General features: G+C 37.8%; 10 protein-coding genes across 10 annotated transcripts; 6 read left to right on the forward strand and 4 right to left on the reverse strand.

Annotated features, from left to right (window-relative positions):
- The first annotated feature begins 221 nt into the window (after positions 1-221).
- On the forward strand, positions 222-1,177 carry RHIMIDRAFT_117758 (uncharacterized protein). Its single transcript, XM_023605351.1, has one exon. The coding sequence runs from the start codon at positions 310-312 to the stop codon at positions 838-840; it is 531 nt and encodes a 176-aa protein (XP_023468087.1). The 5' UTR covers positions 222-309; the 3' UTR covers positions 841-1,177.
- On the forward strand, positions 851-2,541 carry RHIMIDRAFT_117826 (uncharacterized protein). Its single transcript, XM_023605353.1, has 5 exons — positions 851-1,253; positions 1,306-1,317; positions 1,370-1,519; positions 1,570-1,959; positions 2,018-2,541. Exons 1-5 carry the CDS (start codon positions 966-968, stop codon positions 2,147-2,149), a joined length of 972 nt encoding a protein of 323 aa, XP_023468088.1. The 5' UTR covers positions 851-965; the 3' UTR covers positions 2,150-2,541.
- Positions 2,004-2,953, forward strand: RHIMIDRAFT_117814 (uncharacterized protein). Its single transcript, XM_023605352.1, has 2 exons — positions 2,004-2,563; positions 2,617-2,953. The coding sequence occupies exons 1-2, from the start codon at positions 2,140-2,142 to the stop codon at positions 2,919-2,921; spliced, it is 729 nt and encodes a 242-aa protein (XP_023468089.1). The 5' UTR covers positions 2,004-2,139; the 3' UTR covers positions 2,922-2,953.
- A 32-nt stretch (positions 2,954-2,985) lies between these two features.
- Positions 2,986-4,599, reverse strand: RHIMIDRAFT_236358 (uncharacterized protein; the record flags this gene model as incomplete). Its single annotated transcript, XM_023608534.1, has 1 exon — positions 2,986-4,599. One exon carries the CDS (start codon positions 4,597-4,599, stop codon positions 2,986-2,988), a length of 1,614 nt encoding a protein of 537 aa, XP_023468090.1.
- A 248-nt stretch (positions 4,600-4,847) lies between these two features.
- RHIMIDRAFT_117837 (regulator of G protein signaling superfamily) lies at positions 4,848-6,646 on the reverse strand. The gene is made up of 4 exons (XM_023605354.1): positions 6,508-6,646; positions 5,797-6,434; positions 5,429-5,729; positions 4,848-5,381 (listed from the first exon to the last, which is right to left on the reverse strand). Exons 2-4 carry the CDS (start codon positions 6,286-6,288, stop codon positions 5,098-5,100), a joined length of 1,077 nt encoding a protein of 358 aa, XP_023468091.1. The 5' UTR covers positions 6,289-6,434; positions 6,508-6,646; the 3' UTR covers positions 4,848-5,097.
- Positions 6,647-7,305: 659 nt separating this feature from the next.
- RHIMIDRAFT_236360 (uncharacterized protein) lies at positions 7,306-7,515 on the reverse strand (the record flags this gene model as incomplete). The annotated part of the gene is made up of 2 exons (XM_023608535.1): positions 7,306-7,347; positions 7,408-7,515. 2 exons carry the CDS (start codon positions 7,513-7,515, stop codon positions 7,306-7,308), a joined length of 150 nt encoding a protein of 49 aa, XP_023468092.1.
- Positions 7,516-10,501: 2,986 nt separating this feature from the next.
- RHIMIDRAFT_117877 (uncharacterized protein) lies at positions 10,502-11,298 on the forward strand. Its single transcript, XM_023605356.1, has one exon. The coding sequence runs from the start codon at positions 10,540-10,542 to the stop codon at positions 11,182-11,184; it is 645 nt and encodes a 214-aa protein (XP_023468093.1). The 5' UTR covers positions 10,502-10,539; the 3' UTR covers positions 11,185-11,298.
- RHIMIDRAFT_182732 (Pkinase-domain-containing protein) lies at positions 11,184-11,984 on the forward strand (the record flags this gene model as incomplete). Its single annotated transcript, XM_023605809.1, has 1 exon — positions 11,184-11,984. A coding segment is annotated over one exon (801 nt), but the record flags the coding sequence as incomplete, so codon positions are not given.
- Positions 11,985-12,277: 293 nt separating this feature from the next.
- Positions 12,278-12,679, reverse strand: RHIMIDRAFT_236362 (uncharacterized protein; the record flags this gene model as incomplete). The annotated part of the gene is made up of 1 exon (XM_023608536.1): positions 12,278-12,679. The coding sequence occupies one exon, from the start codon at positions 12,677-12,679 to the stop codon at positions 12,278-12,280; it is 402 nt and encodes a 133-aa protein (XP_023468095.1).
- Positions 12,680-13,374: 695 nt separating this feature from the next.
- Positions 13,375-15,881, forward strand: RHIMIDRAFT_236363 (putative aconitase; the record flags this gene model as incomplete). The annotated part of the gene is made up of 4 exons (XM_023608537.1): positions 13,375-13,413; positions 13,471-13,592; positions 13,647-15,755; positions 15,809-15,881. 4 exons carry the CDS (start codon positions 13,375-13,377, stop codon positions 15,879-15,881), a joined length of 2,343 nt encoding a protein of 780 aa, XP_023468096.1.
- Between the last annotated feature and the right edge of the window lie 456 nt (positions 15,882-16,337).

Here is a 16,337-nt window from a genome sequence, read left to right on the forward strand (position 1 = left end):
TTTTTTCTTTTAAAGTGACTTTTGCAAAAAGAGAAAAGCCAAATGTGTGCTTAGCGAAGAAACAACAGAATGTTTTAATTGCATTGCAAACAATGAAAAGTGTGAATTCACTAAAATGTAATAGTAATCAACAATTCAGCTGAGCTTTACTTAAGAAAAAGACCGTTGCTAATAGATTTTTAAAGTAATAAGAAAAGAGGGCCCCAAAAAGGGTAGGACAAAGCAGAAACAAACCAAAGGAGAGGAGAAAACTGATGAAAGTTTGACTGTGATAGATATGCAAAGGATTTGGAAAAACGCATCGGCCGCATGGAAAGGTTAATCCAAGAGGCCAAAGCATCGGAAACAAGAAAGTCTCCAGATATAATATATGAACTCGAGAAGAACAAGAGCATTGTCCGTCGAAAACCGCGAGTAGAAGAAAGCGATCGATCAACCACTTCCATCCCTATTACTACTACGACTACTACTACTAGCAATAAAACAACATTATCAAACCTATTTGAGGAGTACGGCATATTGAATCCCAAGCAATGGCTTCCGGGTGTTAAGTATGATACTATTCAATACTTAGGCGATCTTTCCACCTTCCAGTTCCTTGGGAATAGGCTTGACTTGTCACGTGAAATGAAATGGGAAGGATACACTATAAAAAGGTTTGGAGAGGATACAGTACTGGTTGCTGATAGAAAGGAAGCAAACGTGCAGCAATACAGTCGCCTCATTCCAGAAATTCGATGGCCAAAAGGAATGGATGCCCAAGGCGAAGACATACATCAATACATTTATGCCGTAACGGGCCTTGACAAGCACACAGCGGCTCGACTGTTAAAGATGTAAAGTAAAAAAGTAACCCACAATTAGCCCAAAGTTTCTTACGGCAATACGATAGATACTTTGCAAACGTACATCCCATCCTACCAGTCGTTGATAAGACTGAATTTATTGATCAATATCGTGGTAGAATGGATGCGTTCCCTTCTGGTGATCTGCTGAATGCCATGTTTGGTGCAGCCGCTCGATTTGTAGAACACCAAAGAACAGGTTATGAAGGACAAAGAGAGCTGCCTTCGGATGTGATGTTGGATGTGTCTATTGGATGGTCAAACAGCTTTTTTGATCGAGCAGAACATCTGCTACTGAACTGGTCGACAACACCAACGCTTTCAAAAATTCAAACAATTCTGCTCATATTAAATACCCGTCCAGATCGCAACATCAAGTCATCTGATTCATGGCAAATGGGGGGCTTTGTAAGTATATCTAGGTGGATATAGACATTGATGTTAACTTGCTTGTGCATAGGCTATTCGCCTTGTAATATCTAGAGTATACATTCTTTAAACACACTAACATGATGCATACATAGGCTCATCTTTTAGGCCTCCACAAAAGCTGTGATCATTGGGATATTCCCGACCGAGAAAAGGAGACTAGAAAAAGAGTGTGGTGGACACTTTACATCACAGATGTGTTCCAAACAGCCATGCTTGGCAGAGGTGTTAATCTTAGAGATGAGGTACATGATTGTATCAAATAATATACAGTGTATAGCTGATTTGGGGTCAGGATATTACTGTAGGGTATCCAGATGTTACAGCAGATTGGGAAGAAGTAATGGATGCATACGAGATAGACAAAGACAAAATACTAAGCAAGCAGCCTTTTCCTCGCTTTCCTTCACTAAGCACGCCTTTTAAAATTACAGTTTCTGTAGGAAAGCGAGCGCCAATATACGAACTCTTTTTGTCACTTGTAAAGTTATCACAAATTAACAGCCGGATCCTCTTGAGTCTACATTCACCTAGAGCGCGACAATATAGCTACGAACATGGAAGCGATAATATAGTAGCCACTCTAGACCATGAGCTCACAGAGTGGCGATATTCGTTTTCAAGGACTGTAAGAAATAGTAAAATACCAGACTTCAATCACCAAAAGGGATACTTTGCACCAGCTGTTGGTAATTCTCTATCATCATCGTATATATTGTAATGTATTCACATTTTACCTATAGCTTCCATATTGTTACTTTATTTTAGTACACTCATTTTACTTCATCAACCCTTTCTTAAAAAGACAGCCTCTAAATCATCCACTACATCACAACAGATTTGTACGAATGCGGCTAAAGGCGGTATGCGCATAGCAAAAGGAATGGGCATTAAAGAGTTTCTAATGTGTCCGTACGCTGCCGTCACTTATTCTCTTCGACATTTTGGCCTGATCCTAATTATTAATGCAAAGAATCCGAACCCTGAAATTTCAGTAACGGCAAAGGAAGAGCTGAAACAAGGCATGGCTCTATCGCAAATGATAGAACCAATGTCGTTTGGAGCGCATCATACAAACAGGTTTTACACCGTGTTAATAAATCATTTAGAAGAATATGAAAAGAGCAAGAGTGAATATCCCAAGCTTAATGCCAATATGGGATATGCATCACAAGCAGACAACACCCAGCAGCAGCAAGGTAGTATAGAACACTCTGGCGCGGCGCCTATGAATACAGGGCCGCTTTTGTTTCCAACGCTCTCACCTTTTATCACTGCAATGAATCCAAGTATGGTCTCTGTTACTTTATACAGCCCTTGAATAACTAATATTTGAAATTAGATCACTCTAACGATATACTGCATAACAAAAGTGAAGAGGCATTCAGTTTATCACAATTTGGCTTTAATACAGCGATGGATACTGCATCACTGAATGCGTTTTTACAAAACACTATTACGCCTGGCTTGGATAATTATGATATGACTATAAACCAACAACAGCTTATGAACGACATCCATACATCCAACAACATGTTTAGAAATGATCCAAGTAATCTCTTTTGGGATGTGCCACTAGATGTTGAATCATTAGATAATTGGCTGAACAATACGAATGACATTGAGTGGATACGGTTTGAGCAATAAATATATCTCATTTGCTAACAAAGGCTCATATCGATGATAAAAATGTGTTTTTATTTACAAATGCTTAGTAACCAGCAATAGCACTGATTAACTTTGATGTAAACACATTGAGAGATTTTGATCGTCGCAGTCCACTATTGCTTGCCGATTTCTTATCACTTACATCAGATGACATCAAATCATTCGATATTACAAACTTGTTATTTTCATTCAAAGCGATCGTGGCTACTTGAAGTAATCTATGAACTAGGTTATTATTGGAATTATCTGTGTACCAAGCAATCCCATCATACGGAGCCACAACCATGGGTCCCGTAATCTTTGATTGAGCATTAAGAACAACAAAGGCATCAGGAGGCAAATCTTTAATACGTTCCACTAAATCCTTGGCATCATTGCCTTTATCATTTTTTTGCTGTGATTTAATGGTCCTCTTGTAGTTTTCTGCGGCATACTTGTTATCGAGAATTTTTTGGTTTTTGACATCAAAGGCAGTCCAAAAGATATCTTTTTCTGTGTCTGATGTTTCCGATTCGTCCTTAGTAGGTTTATAGCACCACACATACTTCCGTTTTTGCAACTCATACGCCTTGCGTGAAAGCTGCTGAGAAGTCTTTCTTGATAGGTCTAGCTGCAATTGCGAGATTGGCTTACTTTTACCTGCATCCGCTGAAGCACTCCTCTGTTGTCCTAATGGGACAGGATAGGTTTCTTGTCTCTCTTTAAATGCCTGCAGTAATGCATCGTCAAGAGATATAAAAGAAGAAGTATTTTCTATTTTAGGGTGCTGTATCTTTGTCGGATGAGCCAAGAATAAGGATGACAGAATGCTTTCCATTATCGAGCTCCGTCTTCGTTCCTGTGATCTTGTTCTAGATTGTGATACCAGAGGGTCTCCTAGTTGATTATGGGCTGTTGTACTACTCTCAGATTCGGAAGCGCTCTTATTAGTAATACCATCATCTTCTTTGACAGTTTCTACTGACGACTGTGCTTCTGCTGATGATGCATTGGAGGCCATGGTTTCGCTGCTGATAGCATTACTAGATACATCTGGACTGATAAGAGCTCCTGGTGGCTGAAATGACGCCATATTTGGACTTGAGAGGGTAGAAGCCTGGCCCATTGTTGAAGAATAAGATTGAATTATGGGAAAAAAAGGAGGTAAGACAAGAGGTGAAATATCAAATGGATTGGGTGGAATTAGCGGCCAAGAAGTTGTACAGGGAAGAGTGCCTAGAAATAACTGTTGAGTCATGGGGTCCATCATGGGTGCGCCATGACTGCTATGGGAAGGCATCCAAGCATGGATATCTGTATTAGGCATAGATGGATTCACATGATATGGTCCGTGCCTTTCCGCTTGAATGTCAGGTAACGATGATCTAGCTCTTCGTAGCTGTCTGTATCCAGGACCATGGCTGTAGTAAGATGTGTCGTGTATTGACCAATTATTTGGAGGGTAATCATAATAATACTCGTTATCAGGGCACAACTCATCGTATTCATAATAGTGATTGTAGTTGCTACGTCTATTGCACCTTGATCTGTGCATAGTTGAAAGATTGGGATTGGACTGATCATAATATGGCTGATCTCCACTGCAGTAGCTGGGATCAAATGGGTTGATAAACACTTGGCTTTGGAATGGTGGATAATAATGATATGTATTATTCATTATGAGATGTTTGGATTTTCTTGAAGAAAAAGGGAAAAAAAAAAGAGCACGCCTTTAATGCTTTTTTATGGCGACCTTGATGTCTCGTGCATGTATGACGAGCAAATTCCTTTTATGGAAACAAAGGTCAGCTTTTGCAGCTACACTGCGTGTTCCTTTAAGCTTACATAAGAGATGAATGTAAAGGATATAAACGTAAAGCGCTTGATCATGTATAATCAAGCTCATGGGCAGCAAGCTTGGCAATAAAAGTGTTGTCAACTTTCTTTTTCTGATGGCTCATTAAAGCATCTTTATCAGATAAAATACAAATGTGCTCAGTACAAAAGGTATACGCTTGTATGTAGCCATAGGCAACAAAGAAAAATAGCACATAATAAAAAAAAAAAAAAAGGTAAAAATGCTTTTCAAAATTAGGGACGGAAGGGAGATCATTGAAATGTACCTTAGAAATTAAGTATCGGTTACTTTAACTGATAATGATTAGGCCAGATACATTTATTTTATGGACAACTTTTTGCCCAGTAAGTCAAGCTTACTAGTAAACCTGTTGTGTTTTTTATCAGACTCGGCATTTTTCTTTGAAGCCTTGCTAGTATGTTCCAGACACTGATATGATTTGTTGTATAATCGATAACCAGTGGGAAGATACACGACACAAAACGAATGAACCAGCTTCAATATTGCTTCGTAGTATCCGCCTTGATTACGTTTGATATAAGATAATAACAAGCTGACAACGAGAGTTTGGGAACGTTCTACGCTATATGAATCAAGTTCACCTAAACAAACTATTAGGTGCTTATATTGATAATTGAATGAACCTTACTGCATTTGGATTCCATAATAGACCAAATTGGACTTATCCTGAATCGGTGATAACTGCTGTTGAGTAATGTAAAAACATGCCTTTTCGCAGCATCAAACTCATTTCCAGAAGATGCACTAGGTATTTTCTGTTGCTGCTCTAGTGCTTTTTTCACAGTCTTGTGTATTCGATCCTCCAAATTTGCTTCTACTTCTGACGTGCTTTCTAGGTATGTCTTTGCAATTTTATTAGCCATTCGCCTTCGTTCTGCTTGATTTGAGAACTCGTATCGTTGATAATTGTCAACTGCTAAATAAAAGAACTATTCCCACAAGTTCATAGAATACAATGAGAACAACGCAGAATAAAAGGACAATAAGTACAAATACCAAATTTTCACTGCAATACTCGGTCATGAGATAATAAAGGAAATATCCTAGTGGCACACTGGAACGTAAAAGTGCCTTGAGTCCTTGTTGCTTAATATCTTTTATTGATATTTGTGCGTCCCCTTGTCTTTTGAAGAATTCGTATTCTTCTGTAACTACAGCATCTTTTGTTCCTTCGCCTTTTTCGGCAATACTACTTTTCCGGCTATGATCATGGCTTGCAGATATTGTACTTCCTATCGACAAAGATCTTGCTCTAAGTATACCTAACTCTGGTGTTATTTTCCGCGTTTTGGCTAAATGAGAGTCTGTGGTCTTTGAGAGATCTTTATCCACCAACGAAAGAGGTGAAGATTTTGCTAATACTGTGCTTTTGGATGGAAAGAATTGAAGGTTGGGTATTCTGGATACTATTGGAGTTGATATGGACGATCCGCTACGAGAGCTTTTTTCATTCTCCTCAATGTTTATACAAGACTTATGTTCTGACATAAAGAAAATAATAATAATAAAAAAAAACGTAAGATATTACATACTACAGACACTTATAATTATTCTTTGTGCCACGTGTGAGACTAGAACCCTTTGTGAAACTAATGATCTATCTTGCTAATTTAATTGTATACTCTAATTCTTGTCTATTAGATTTAATTTCAATAGTAAGCAAATATATCTGGGATCATGTAATAATAATAAAAAGCCCAAGCTTACATGTTAATGATCACATTAAAAGCTCTTCTAACAGACAGTGAAAATGGGTCTGAGTATGATGATACTTTTGACCACGTCCTCTAATCGTAAGTTGAAATCTTACATAGGCTCGTATAGTCTTGGTTTTTATATATCTCCCTTTTTCTTTGTTGTACTTCTATAATGAATTGCAGTTGTGCTTTTTCAAGCATTGTTTAATACTTGCATCTACTTTATAGAAAGATAATCTTCCTATTTTCATCGTGTCGCGACCTTTACTTTTTCTTTTTAAGTATATATAACACACCTGTGCCTAGATGTTGATCAATAGTTATAGAAAACATAGATATACTCTTATTAAGAAACAAGGCCAGAGAGGAATCCAATATAACGCGTATAGTCAACAAGGTTTGTCATTTTACTGACGAACTAAAAATAAAAAATATTTTAGGCAAAACGTATGATATAGGTTTCAATACATACTACTTGTTTTCACTAGCATACTCTTTAAACAGGTATTATTTGGTGCTTTCAAAAAGAACGCATCATTTTTACGCGTGAGTTGTAATAAGCGGAAAAGAATTTTCATTTGAGAATTTGGGCGTTCATTGATTCTACACTGCGTAATGAGCGCACTATTTTCAGAAACTAACTTGGCATGTTTGTAAAATTTACAGTATAACTTATGCATAAAAGAAGTTAAAGCAGCATTTATCCCAACAAGATGTAGCTGTTGAAAAATATTCGTTGCATTTATTGAGTAATAGAAAAGTAAATTGACAACAAGTAACTTGTTCAAAAACATAAATAGGTCCAACTTTAAGAAAAGCCTTTCTTGGCCATTTCTGCCCTTTCATTTTTCTAATATAAAGCCAAAGGTTCAATAAAGTCCTTGTAAAGATTAAGGTGGTTTGATTTTACCTTTTGTTTACGCTTCTTTTGTTCTTCTTTCTTTTCGGTTTTAGACTTGGGACGATTCTTGTCGACATTTTGGTTCACGTCTTTGTTAGTATTGTGTTTCTTGGGCATTATAGATATTTCTTAAACTATGAAAATAAAAGAAACATCAAATAATACGCCTCTCATTTATAGCCAGTCCTGAAGCTACAAGGGTTACTATTTGTTTAATATTCTGTGATAGCGTGTGAATGGTGGCTATTATTGGGTAAAGATATGAGCGTTTCTTTAACTTTATTAAATTTATGCAGCTGTAGAAACATCCTCCAAGAAGGCTTCCCTTCCTTTGTGAGATACTTTATTATATGTGTCAGTACACAGTTACAAAATCTACTTTATGCAAAAAATATAGGGGGAAGGAGTAAGGAGTTACCGAAGAAGTAGCTTCTCTTGCAGAAAACAAGAGTTTAATTTCATATTCAGCCAATATGAGACTACATGACATTATGTATGGTAAAATGAGTTAATGCAAATTTAAAATGAGAAGAAGCAGAAAATTTCCTCCGTGATGATTACTATAAATAACACTCCATCACTACAATATGAATAAGCTAACATTAATAAAATAGAAGCAACAAGTTCTGGTATTGGCAAAAAAAAAAAGACCGTTGTCTATTGTGGGTATATTTTAACGCAGCATAACTTGTTAAACTACACTAATATATGTATATATATATATATATATATATATATACTCTGGCCTTGTATCATTTCTGCTAGTTCATAACCTTATTTTTCTACTTGACGTAACGGAAAAGTATGTTCTTTTTTGTGTATTGCTAAATACAAAATACCATGAAAATCGGCTCATTTAAGCGTTGAATGTCAGATTACTCATATGATCTGCACATAGCACTTTGCATAAATTTACTTCTTTTGCATGGCTTGAATGAGCTCAATAACTGTTAATATGCCCTTGTCGCTTTAAGATATCACGTAGATATCAATGTGTGAATAACGAGGAGCGAGCATACCTATAGTCTTTGTTTAAAAGCTAATTGTTACTTTACTTCAATCAAAACAGCTTGTGAAATTCTTTACCGACTATGCTGACGAAATTTATGCTAAAGATCCATCTGAGCTCGGAGATAACAGCGGAAAGTAGGGGCAGCTTTCAGCCCTTGATAACCAAGACGCTCTACTGCAAGCATAAAAAAGAACTGAAAGGAACAACAGACTTCAGTAACAACAATGCACTACGTGCTGTTTATGCATATATTACAGCTTTTTAGGATTGTTGATTCGTCCCTCGACCTAGCAATACGCTTTTTAAACTTGCTTGATAATTAATAGTGATATGCTAACGAATACCTTACAGTGCTTTATGAAAATCAAAAAAAAGCACTAATGCTTATGGTATCATTTTTTCTTCTTCAAAAAACCCCCTATTTTTGCCAGCATATGAAGACTGTTACCTACAAGCCACGCTTATCTTCAGTGTTGAACGTCTCCTGCAGAAGATATAACTGCAACATCCTCATTTATGCATCAGTAATGCGATTGCCTAACTATCCATTTATCCATCTTCTTTACTATCAGACGCAAACATGCCTAAGTGTATATCTTTATAATTAACACGAGAATAAGGCTAATAAACAGTAGTTGCTATACACGTCATCTGTGCACCTTTAGAGGAGGCTGATGTACACGCGTGGCTGATGAAAATGTATTTCTCAAAGGAAGGGGGGCCAACCGGAGATAAATTACTTCTTGTACCTATGTGCTTGTATGTAACCGGTTCATGCCCTATTGCTGTCGATCATGTCATAGCTGATCTTAGGCTGTAATATGAAAGCATTGCAAGATGTTTGGTATTCATGACAACACAGTCTTCGGTAAAACTGAAGGCATGGCTTTTGATAGCTCATTCATGACGCATTCAGTTGTTGTTACCAATAGCTTAAAGCTGTGGCGAGTATCCTTAACTATATATGATATAACGTAAGGGGGATAATTCTAGTTGGATAAAGAAAATCAAGTAGCCCTCATCGTGTTTGAATGTTGAAAAAAAACTTGTATGACTCTTGCACATGAGGTGCGGGGTTCTCTTTTGGGGAACTGAAATTTAAAATGAGCGATATGATTATTAATACTGCATACGTAGGCAGTTTTATTTATGCATCTGGTACGTTTCATCAATTTCAACACAAAAAGGAGACTCAGTTCTTACTTCAATACATGCACGGTTACACAATGATGATCGACAAAATCAGATAAATGTATACGTAAACATATAATCAAAAGAGTAAAAACATACTTACAGAGAGGTTATGACCATAACAATAACAATATACTTTTTAGAATATGCAGCAGAATTTTTTCTTACAACTCAGATGTATAGGACATAGAGCTGCATTATTCCCCAGATTAATATACATTTACCATGCTTTCATGCCACGTGAAATCAACTTTACAGCAGAGATGCAAGGAGTTGGATATACGGATAAAAGAAGACAGAAAATGAAAAAAAGGGGGATACATAAAAGATAACAAAATACTATGCTACTCTCATGTGTGTAATACGGAGTTTGTTATATGTGTTGTTTTGTTGCCTTGATAACATTAGTTTTGTTACAAAAGATTAATAATAAAGAAAAAAAGAGAGAGGGAGTTGATAACAAAGACTAAATCATTTAAGCGGGCTAACACTCGGTCCTTTCGGAGACATGTTTTTCCAGTTCGGATTTAATGTCATTTTCCTTGATTATCCGAATGCATCCGCAGCAAATCTATAGATGAACCTATAAAAATATATTTATATAAATTTTTGATAATATGATGTCTAGGATATAAATTGACCAATGATATTGTATATCCGTTTCCACGGAAATAAACCCTCAGCTGTTGCTAAGAATATTTGGGTTTATCTATAGTTTTATCAATTACAAATAAGCGGTCTATCAATTATCGGCACTACTTTTATGATTCATATACTAAATATAGTAATACATGGACGTTTTGCCGTAGAGCGCGCACACACGTACATACACACCTTCCAAGGTCTGGACATATAAATAGAAAAATAAATCAAATTTAAAAAATTTTTTGTCCTTTCTTTTTCCTTTCATCTTATTTCATTGTACTTTATTATTTAATATGCATTCTACAACAACCATGGTCGACGTAAATCAATTAACAGATAAACTACAGCAAATCGACTTTAATTCACCAGCCAAGATATTTCAGAATAAGCATGCTGTCCATCAATTCCATAACATTACACCCGATGTTTCTATGCCTGGTACACCACTGTTATCTCCACATAATAAAAGAAGTAGTCAAACATTATACGATTCTGATACCCATTCATTACCTACCACCGCTGTACATACACCTCCTTCTCTATCCCCTCATCAGAGTGATGATGACAATGACAAGCCCCGAGAAAAGAAGCTAAATGATAATGAAAAAGATAACTACTATCATAGCAGCAACAGTACAGTGTCATTACCATCAAGGCCAGCCACACCTTCTCAATTCATCTTTAAAAGACCTCAATATAATAAAGAATATCACCACACCCACTTTCATCATTTGGAAAAGAAGGATACCATATTTCACGACTTGAAAAGATTCTTTAAAGGGGATAAAAAAAAGAAGAAGTCGCCTTCGATTGCAAGTAACAGTGACCTATCATTTGCTAACGAGTTTAATCGTGATCTAGAAGGCAAATATGGCAAGTGGGGTAAGTGTAGTAAAATAATGATTATTAATATGAAAGTCTTAGCTAAATTTTTTTAGGTCGATTTGTTGGAAAGGGTGCCGGTGGGTCGGTGCGGTTGATTCGACGTAGTACAGATGGAAAAACATTTGCCGTAAAACAGTTCAGAAAACGAGGTCTGAATGAGCCAGAAAAAGAATATGTCAAGAAGGTCACTGCCGAGTTTTGTATTGGCTCTACATTACATCATCCTAATGTCATCGAAACTCTGGATATCATACAGGAAGGCCAAAACTTTTATGAGATTATGGAGTTTGCCCCAAATGACCTATTCAACATCGTCATGAGCGGCAAAATGTCCCGCGAAGAAATTGCTTGTTGCTGGAAGCAGCTGTTGAATGGTGTTCAATATATGCAACAGATGGGCTTGGCTCACCGTGACCTCAAGCTGGATAATATGGTTTTGGACGAACGAGGCATTGTCAAGATTATCGATTTTGGCTGTGCTGTTGTCAACAAGTATCCATTTGAAACCAAGGTGCACAAGAGTAAAGGTATCTGTGGCTCCGATCCTTACATTGCCCCTGAACAATTTACTGAACCCGAGTATGATGCTCGTCTATCTGATTTATGGTCCTGTGGTATCATTTTCATCTGTATGTCCATTCGTAGATTTCCTTGGAGACTACCTCGTCCTGATAAAGATCAATCTTACAAAAATTTTGTAACTCCTTCTACTGAAGGCGCCGAGAAATTATTCAAGATGCTTCCACGTGAGTCAAGACCTATTATGAAACGTATCCTGAATCCAGATCCTGAAAAAAGATGCTCACTTGAAGATGTATTAAACGATGATTGGGTTAAATCAATTCCAACCTGCACCATGGATCATCCTGAAAAGTCTCATGCTCATCACCTGTTGGTCGAACCAAGCTCTGAAGTAAAGGAATCTTGTAACATCATCGTTCTGGATCATGTACCTTCTACTTCGGAAGAATCTGAATCTTCGGTCGAGACAAAGAAAAAGAAGAAGCATCGCTTACTTAAATAACAACAACAACAATAATAATAATAATAATAGAAAACAATAACAATTTCTTTTTTGTAAATAGTAAAGTACATATTTTTATACATACAAACATAAACACACAAATAAACATTCAGAAAACATCACTATTTTCTTTCATTAATCAATTTTTCAATATCCTCTAATCCTTTGATTCCACTTGCTGCTCTTCCTCTTTCCCAGTCAACTACAATAGGACATCGAAGCACTTCTGGTTTATCCTTGATTATTTTGAACGCATCTTGTGCATTATCAATGATTTGACTTGCTTCAGGCAACAGCATATCCTTCCATGGCGTCTTGCTTTCCAAATAGCTTGCTACTTGCCTTAATTGTGTGTCTGTTATGGGTTGTTTGTATTCATCCATGACATCGATACGATACTTTTCTTCTCCATCTGCATTCTTTTGTCGACTCTGCAGTAGCCTTAGAGCTGCTCTAGAATTATCTGATTTGACATTATGGAATAATGTAAGAATAGGTAACGAACGTGGTGGTCTAAATGACATAACGCAGTGAAAAAGAAAAATAATGCTCAATTTGTGAAAATTAATGATATGCTGAGATTAAACAGAATCCCTGCTGGCATGCAAAATGGCGCTTTAGCTCTCCTACAATTGCCCAACTATTACTTGTACCCTGACCAAGCGATTGCTGTCTTGAGTATTCACTAAATGCACTGAATTATGGTTGGTCAATTTTCTTACCTATTTTTTAGTTTTATATTAGCTTGGCTACCTTTTTACTGAAAGTTCTAGATCATAGCGTAAGTTCTGCAAAGATCTTTGAGTTTATATACATATTTCGTCATGACAAAACCCAAGTCACTTGCAAAAATCGAGTCAGCTACAGGACGAAGGCTTGGCCTTCTCCTTGGTCTTTTCAAGCAAAAGCTTTCAAGGTAAAGACAATGTCTATGATTTATAAGACGTGCGCGCGTACAAACTAACATTCCTTTAAATGCTTGAAGCAATATACATATACTTACTGAAACTTGTCTTTTATTGTCACCATTAGGACATCTTTAAACAAACAATAAGCCATAATACATCGGGATTTCAAATACGCGCTTTGTTTTTTCCCTTCTGCATAAAACTTTAATATGGAGGAAAATTCGATAGTTTTCTCTCCCTTTTTCTTTTTCTTTTTCTTTTTTTCTAGTCTACATAACTCCCCACTCTCTTATTGACTTCCTAATCACAAAATGTTTGCCAAGAGAGCGTTCTTAGGAAAGACGATAAAGGTAGATATTAAGTATTGGAAGAGGAGTTTAATAACTCATGCCCTTTTTCGTTTACAGTCAGCCTTGTCGACACGATCTTACACTTGGGCTTCCCAAAAGGTTGCCATGTCCAATTTTGAAAATGACAAATATATCAACTATCAACGCATTGAAGATAATCTGAAAGTAGTTAAAAGAAGGTAAATTAAAAAGCAAAAAAGCTTCAGTTATAAGCATAATTTACACAAGTGTAGATTAAATCGCCCGTTAACACTTTCTGAGAAAATTGTCTATGGTCATCTTGATGATCCTGAGAGTCAAGATATTGAACGTGGTAAATCATACTTGAGATTGAGACCTGACCGTGTTGCCTGTCAAGATGCAACGGCTCAAATGGCGCTTTTACAATTCATGTCTGCTGGTTTACCTAAAGTGGCCGTTCCAACGACAGTCCACTGTGATCACTTGATTGAAGCTCAAGTGGGTGGCGATAAGGATCTTGCTCGTGCTATTGATATTAACAAGGAGGTCTATGACTTTTTGGCAACTTGTACTGCAAAATATGGCATAGGCTTTTGGAGGCCAGGCTCTGGTATCATTCATCAGATCATTTTAGAAAATTACGCTTTCCCCGGTGGTCTCATGATCGGTACCGACTCACATACACCTAACGCTGGCGGCCTTGGTATGGTGGCCGTAGGTGTAGGCGGTGCTGATGCAGTTGACGTCATGTCAGGTGTACCATGGGAGCTTAAATGTCCCAAAGTTATTGGTGTTAAATTGCATGGTAAGATGCAAGGATGGACTGCTCCCAAGGATGTCATCTTGAAAGTCGCGGGTATCTTGACTGTCAAGGGAGGAACAGGTGCTATTGTTGAATACTTTGGCCCTGGAGTGGATACGATCTCTTGTACGGGTATGGGTACTATCTGTAACATGGGCGCCGAAATCGGTGCAACTACCTCCCTCTTCCCTTTCAACAGGCGTATGGGTGACTATCTCAGGGCAACAAACCGTGCTGAAATTGCAAAATACGCAGAATCCTTCTCTGATAATTTGAAAGCCGATAAAGATGCCCAGTATGACGAACTGATCGAAATTGATTTGGATAAACTCGAACCTCACCTGAACGGCCCTTTTACTCCTGATCTTGCTACTCCTATCTCCAAATTCAAAGACGTGTTGAAAGAAAATGAATGGCCACAAGAACTCAAGGTTGGCCTGATTGGCTCATGCACAAACTCTTCCTATGAAGACATGGTCCGTGCAGCTTCTATCGCTAAACAAGCCACTGATCACGGCTTGAAGGCCAAGTCCAAGTTCACCATCACGCCTGGTTCAGAACAAATCAGAGCTACTATCGAACGCGACGGCATCATGGATACGCTCACCGATGTTGGCGGTGTAGTCTTGGCTAACGCTTGTGGCCCTTGCATTGGCCAGTGGGACCGTAAAGACGTCAAGAAGGGTGAAAAGAACTCCATTGTCACTTCTTATAACCGAAACTTCACTGGTCGTAACGACGCTAATCCTGCAACCCATGCTTTTGTTGCCTCGCCTGAAATTGTCACTGCTCTAGCCATTGCGGGAGACATGACATTTAATCCTCTTACAGACGCCTTAACCGACGCAAACGGAAAGCCTTTCCGATTGAACCCCCCTAGTGGTAATGAATTACCACCCAAGGGTTACGATCCCGGACAGAACACATATCAGGCTCCCCCTGCAGATTCCTCTAAAATAGAAGTCAAGGTCGACCCTAAGTCAAACCGTCTTCAGCTCTTGGAACCTTTTGAGAAGTGGAATGGTCAAGATATTAAAGAAGTTCCAATTTTGATCAAAGTTAAAGGCAAATGCACAACTGATCACATCTCAATGGCTGGTCCATGGCTTAAGTACCGTGGACACCTCGACAACATTTCCAACAACATGCTCATCGGCGCTGTAAACGCTGCTAATGACAAGATGAACTGCGTTGAGAATGTCTTTACTCATGAGCATGGTGCTGTCCCTGACGTCGCTCGTGATTATAAAAAGAGAGGTATCAAATGGGTTGTCATTGGTGATGAAAACTATGGTGAAGGAAGTTCCCGTGAGCATGCTGCCTTGGAGCCACGTTATTTGAATGGTGCTGCCATCATTACAAAATCATTTGCTCGTATCCATGAAACCAACTTGAAGAAGCAAGGCATGCTTCCTCTTACTTTTGCTAATCCTGCGGATTACAACAAGATTGATCCTACAGATAAGGTTGATATTCTTGGATTGACCGATTTCCAGGAAGGCAAGCCTCTTACTCTTCGTGTACACAAGAAAGATGGATCTACCACTGATATCAAATTGAATCACACTTTCAACTCTGGGTAAGTCTTGTTAACTCTTTTATGAATCTATCTAACGTAAATGCTTTTATTAGCCAAATCGAATGGTTTAAACACGGTAGCTGCCTTAACTACATGAAGGAACAGCAAGCTAAACAGGCCGCATAAGCTTGGATTACATGATTATCAAGTAAAAATAAAATTAGCTGCTTTAACCATCTTTATTTTTGAGTGGTCGTACCTTACAGGATATGTATGCATTACATCTCCACTCTACGTTTTCCATCATAAACAAATATTTATGTAGCGCGTTCTCGATTTTAAACAAAAAGTAAAACGCGTAAAAATAGACTGTATCCATATACCGGGGATTTGATCGCCTCTTGCTTGGTAGCTGGGACAAGCAATGCAGTCGTTGGCCTGACCAGCTACAGTGTTGTTGCTAAAAATCAGTCTTCGACACCCTAACCAGCCCTCAGCTAAAGCCCATTCCACTCACTGTTTCCAGCTCATAATATCTAAAGCTATTTCTGATCATTTGACCATACTACTCACCCGATAGTCTCATTTCTTCTAAACAGCGCTCCCATAAACTCTACACTGGCCGGTTAGTTACAATACATA

Source organism: Rhizopus microsporus (assembly GCF_002708625.1).
Source record: "Rhizopus microsporus ATCC 52813 unplaced genomic scaffold scaffold_5, whole genome shotgun sequence".
Taxonomy (NCBI): domain Eukaryota; kingdom Fungi; phylum Mucoromycota; class Mucoromycetes; order Mucorales; family Rhizopodaceae; genus Rhizopus; species Rhizopus microsporus.

Bases quoted from the DNA above. Each gene is read 5' to 3' on its own strand.
- RHIMIDRAFT_117758 (XM_023605351.1), top strand. From the start codon at position 310: ATGGAAAGGTTAATCCAAGAGGCCAAAGCATCGGAAACAAGAAAGTCT.
- RHIMIDRAFT_117814 (XM_023605352.1), top strand. From the start codon at position 2,140: ATGCGCATAGCAAAAGGAATGGGCATTAAAGAGTTTCTAATGTGTCCG. The intron at 2,564-2,616 runs GTATGGTCTCTG...ATTTGAAATTAG, and splicing joins TATCACTGCAATGAATCCAA to ATCACTCTAACGATATACTG.
- RHIMIDRAFT_117826 (XM_023605353.1), top strand. From the start codon at position 966: ATGGATGCGTTCCCTTCTGGTGATCTGCTGAATGCCATGTTTGGTGCA. The intron at 1,520-1,569 runs GTACATGATTGT...ATTTGGGGTCAG, and splicing joins GTGTTAATCTTAGAGATGAG to GATATTACTGTAGGGTATCC. The intron at 1,960-2,017 runs GTTGGTAATTCT...TTTTACCTATAG, and splicing joins AGGGATACTTTGCACCAGCT to CTTCCATATTGTTACTTTAT.
- RHIMIDRAFT_117877 (XM_023605356.1), top strand. From the start codon at position 10,540: ATGCATTCTACAACAACCATGGTCGACGTAAATCAATTAACAGATAAA.
- RHIMIDRAFT_117837 (XM_023605354.1), bottom strand. From the start codon at position 6,288: ATGTCAGAACATAAGTCTTGTATAAACATTGAGGAGAATGAAAAAAGC. The intron at 5,730-5,796 runs GTATTTGTACTT...TTGTGGGAATAG, and splicing joins AGTATTGCAGTGAAAATTTG to TTCTTTTATTTAGCAGTTGA. The intron at 5,382-5,428 runs GTAAGGTTCATT...TAGTTTGTTTAG, and splicing joins TATTATGGAATCCAAATGCA to GTGAACTTGATTCATATAGC.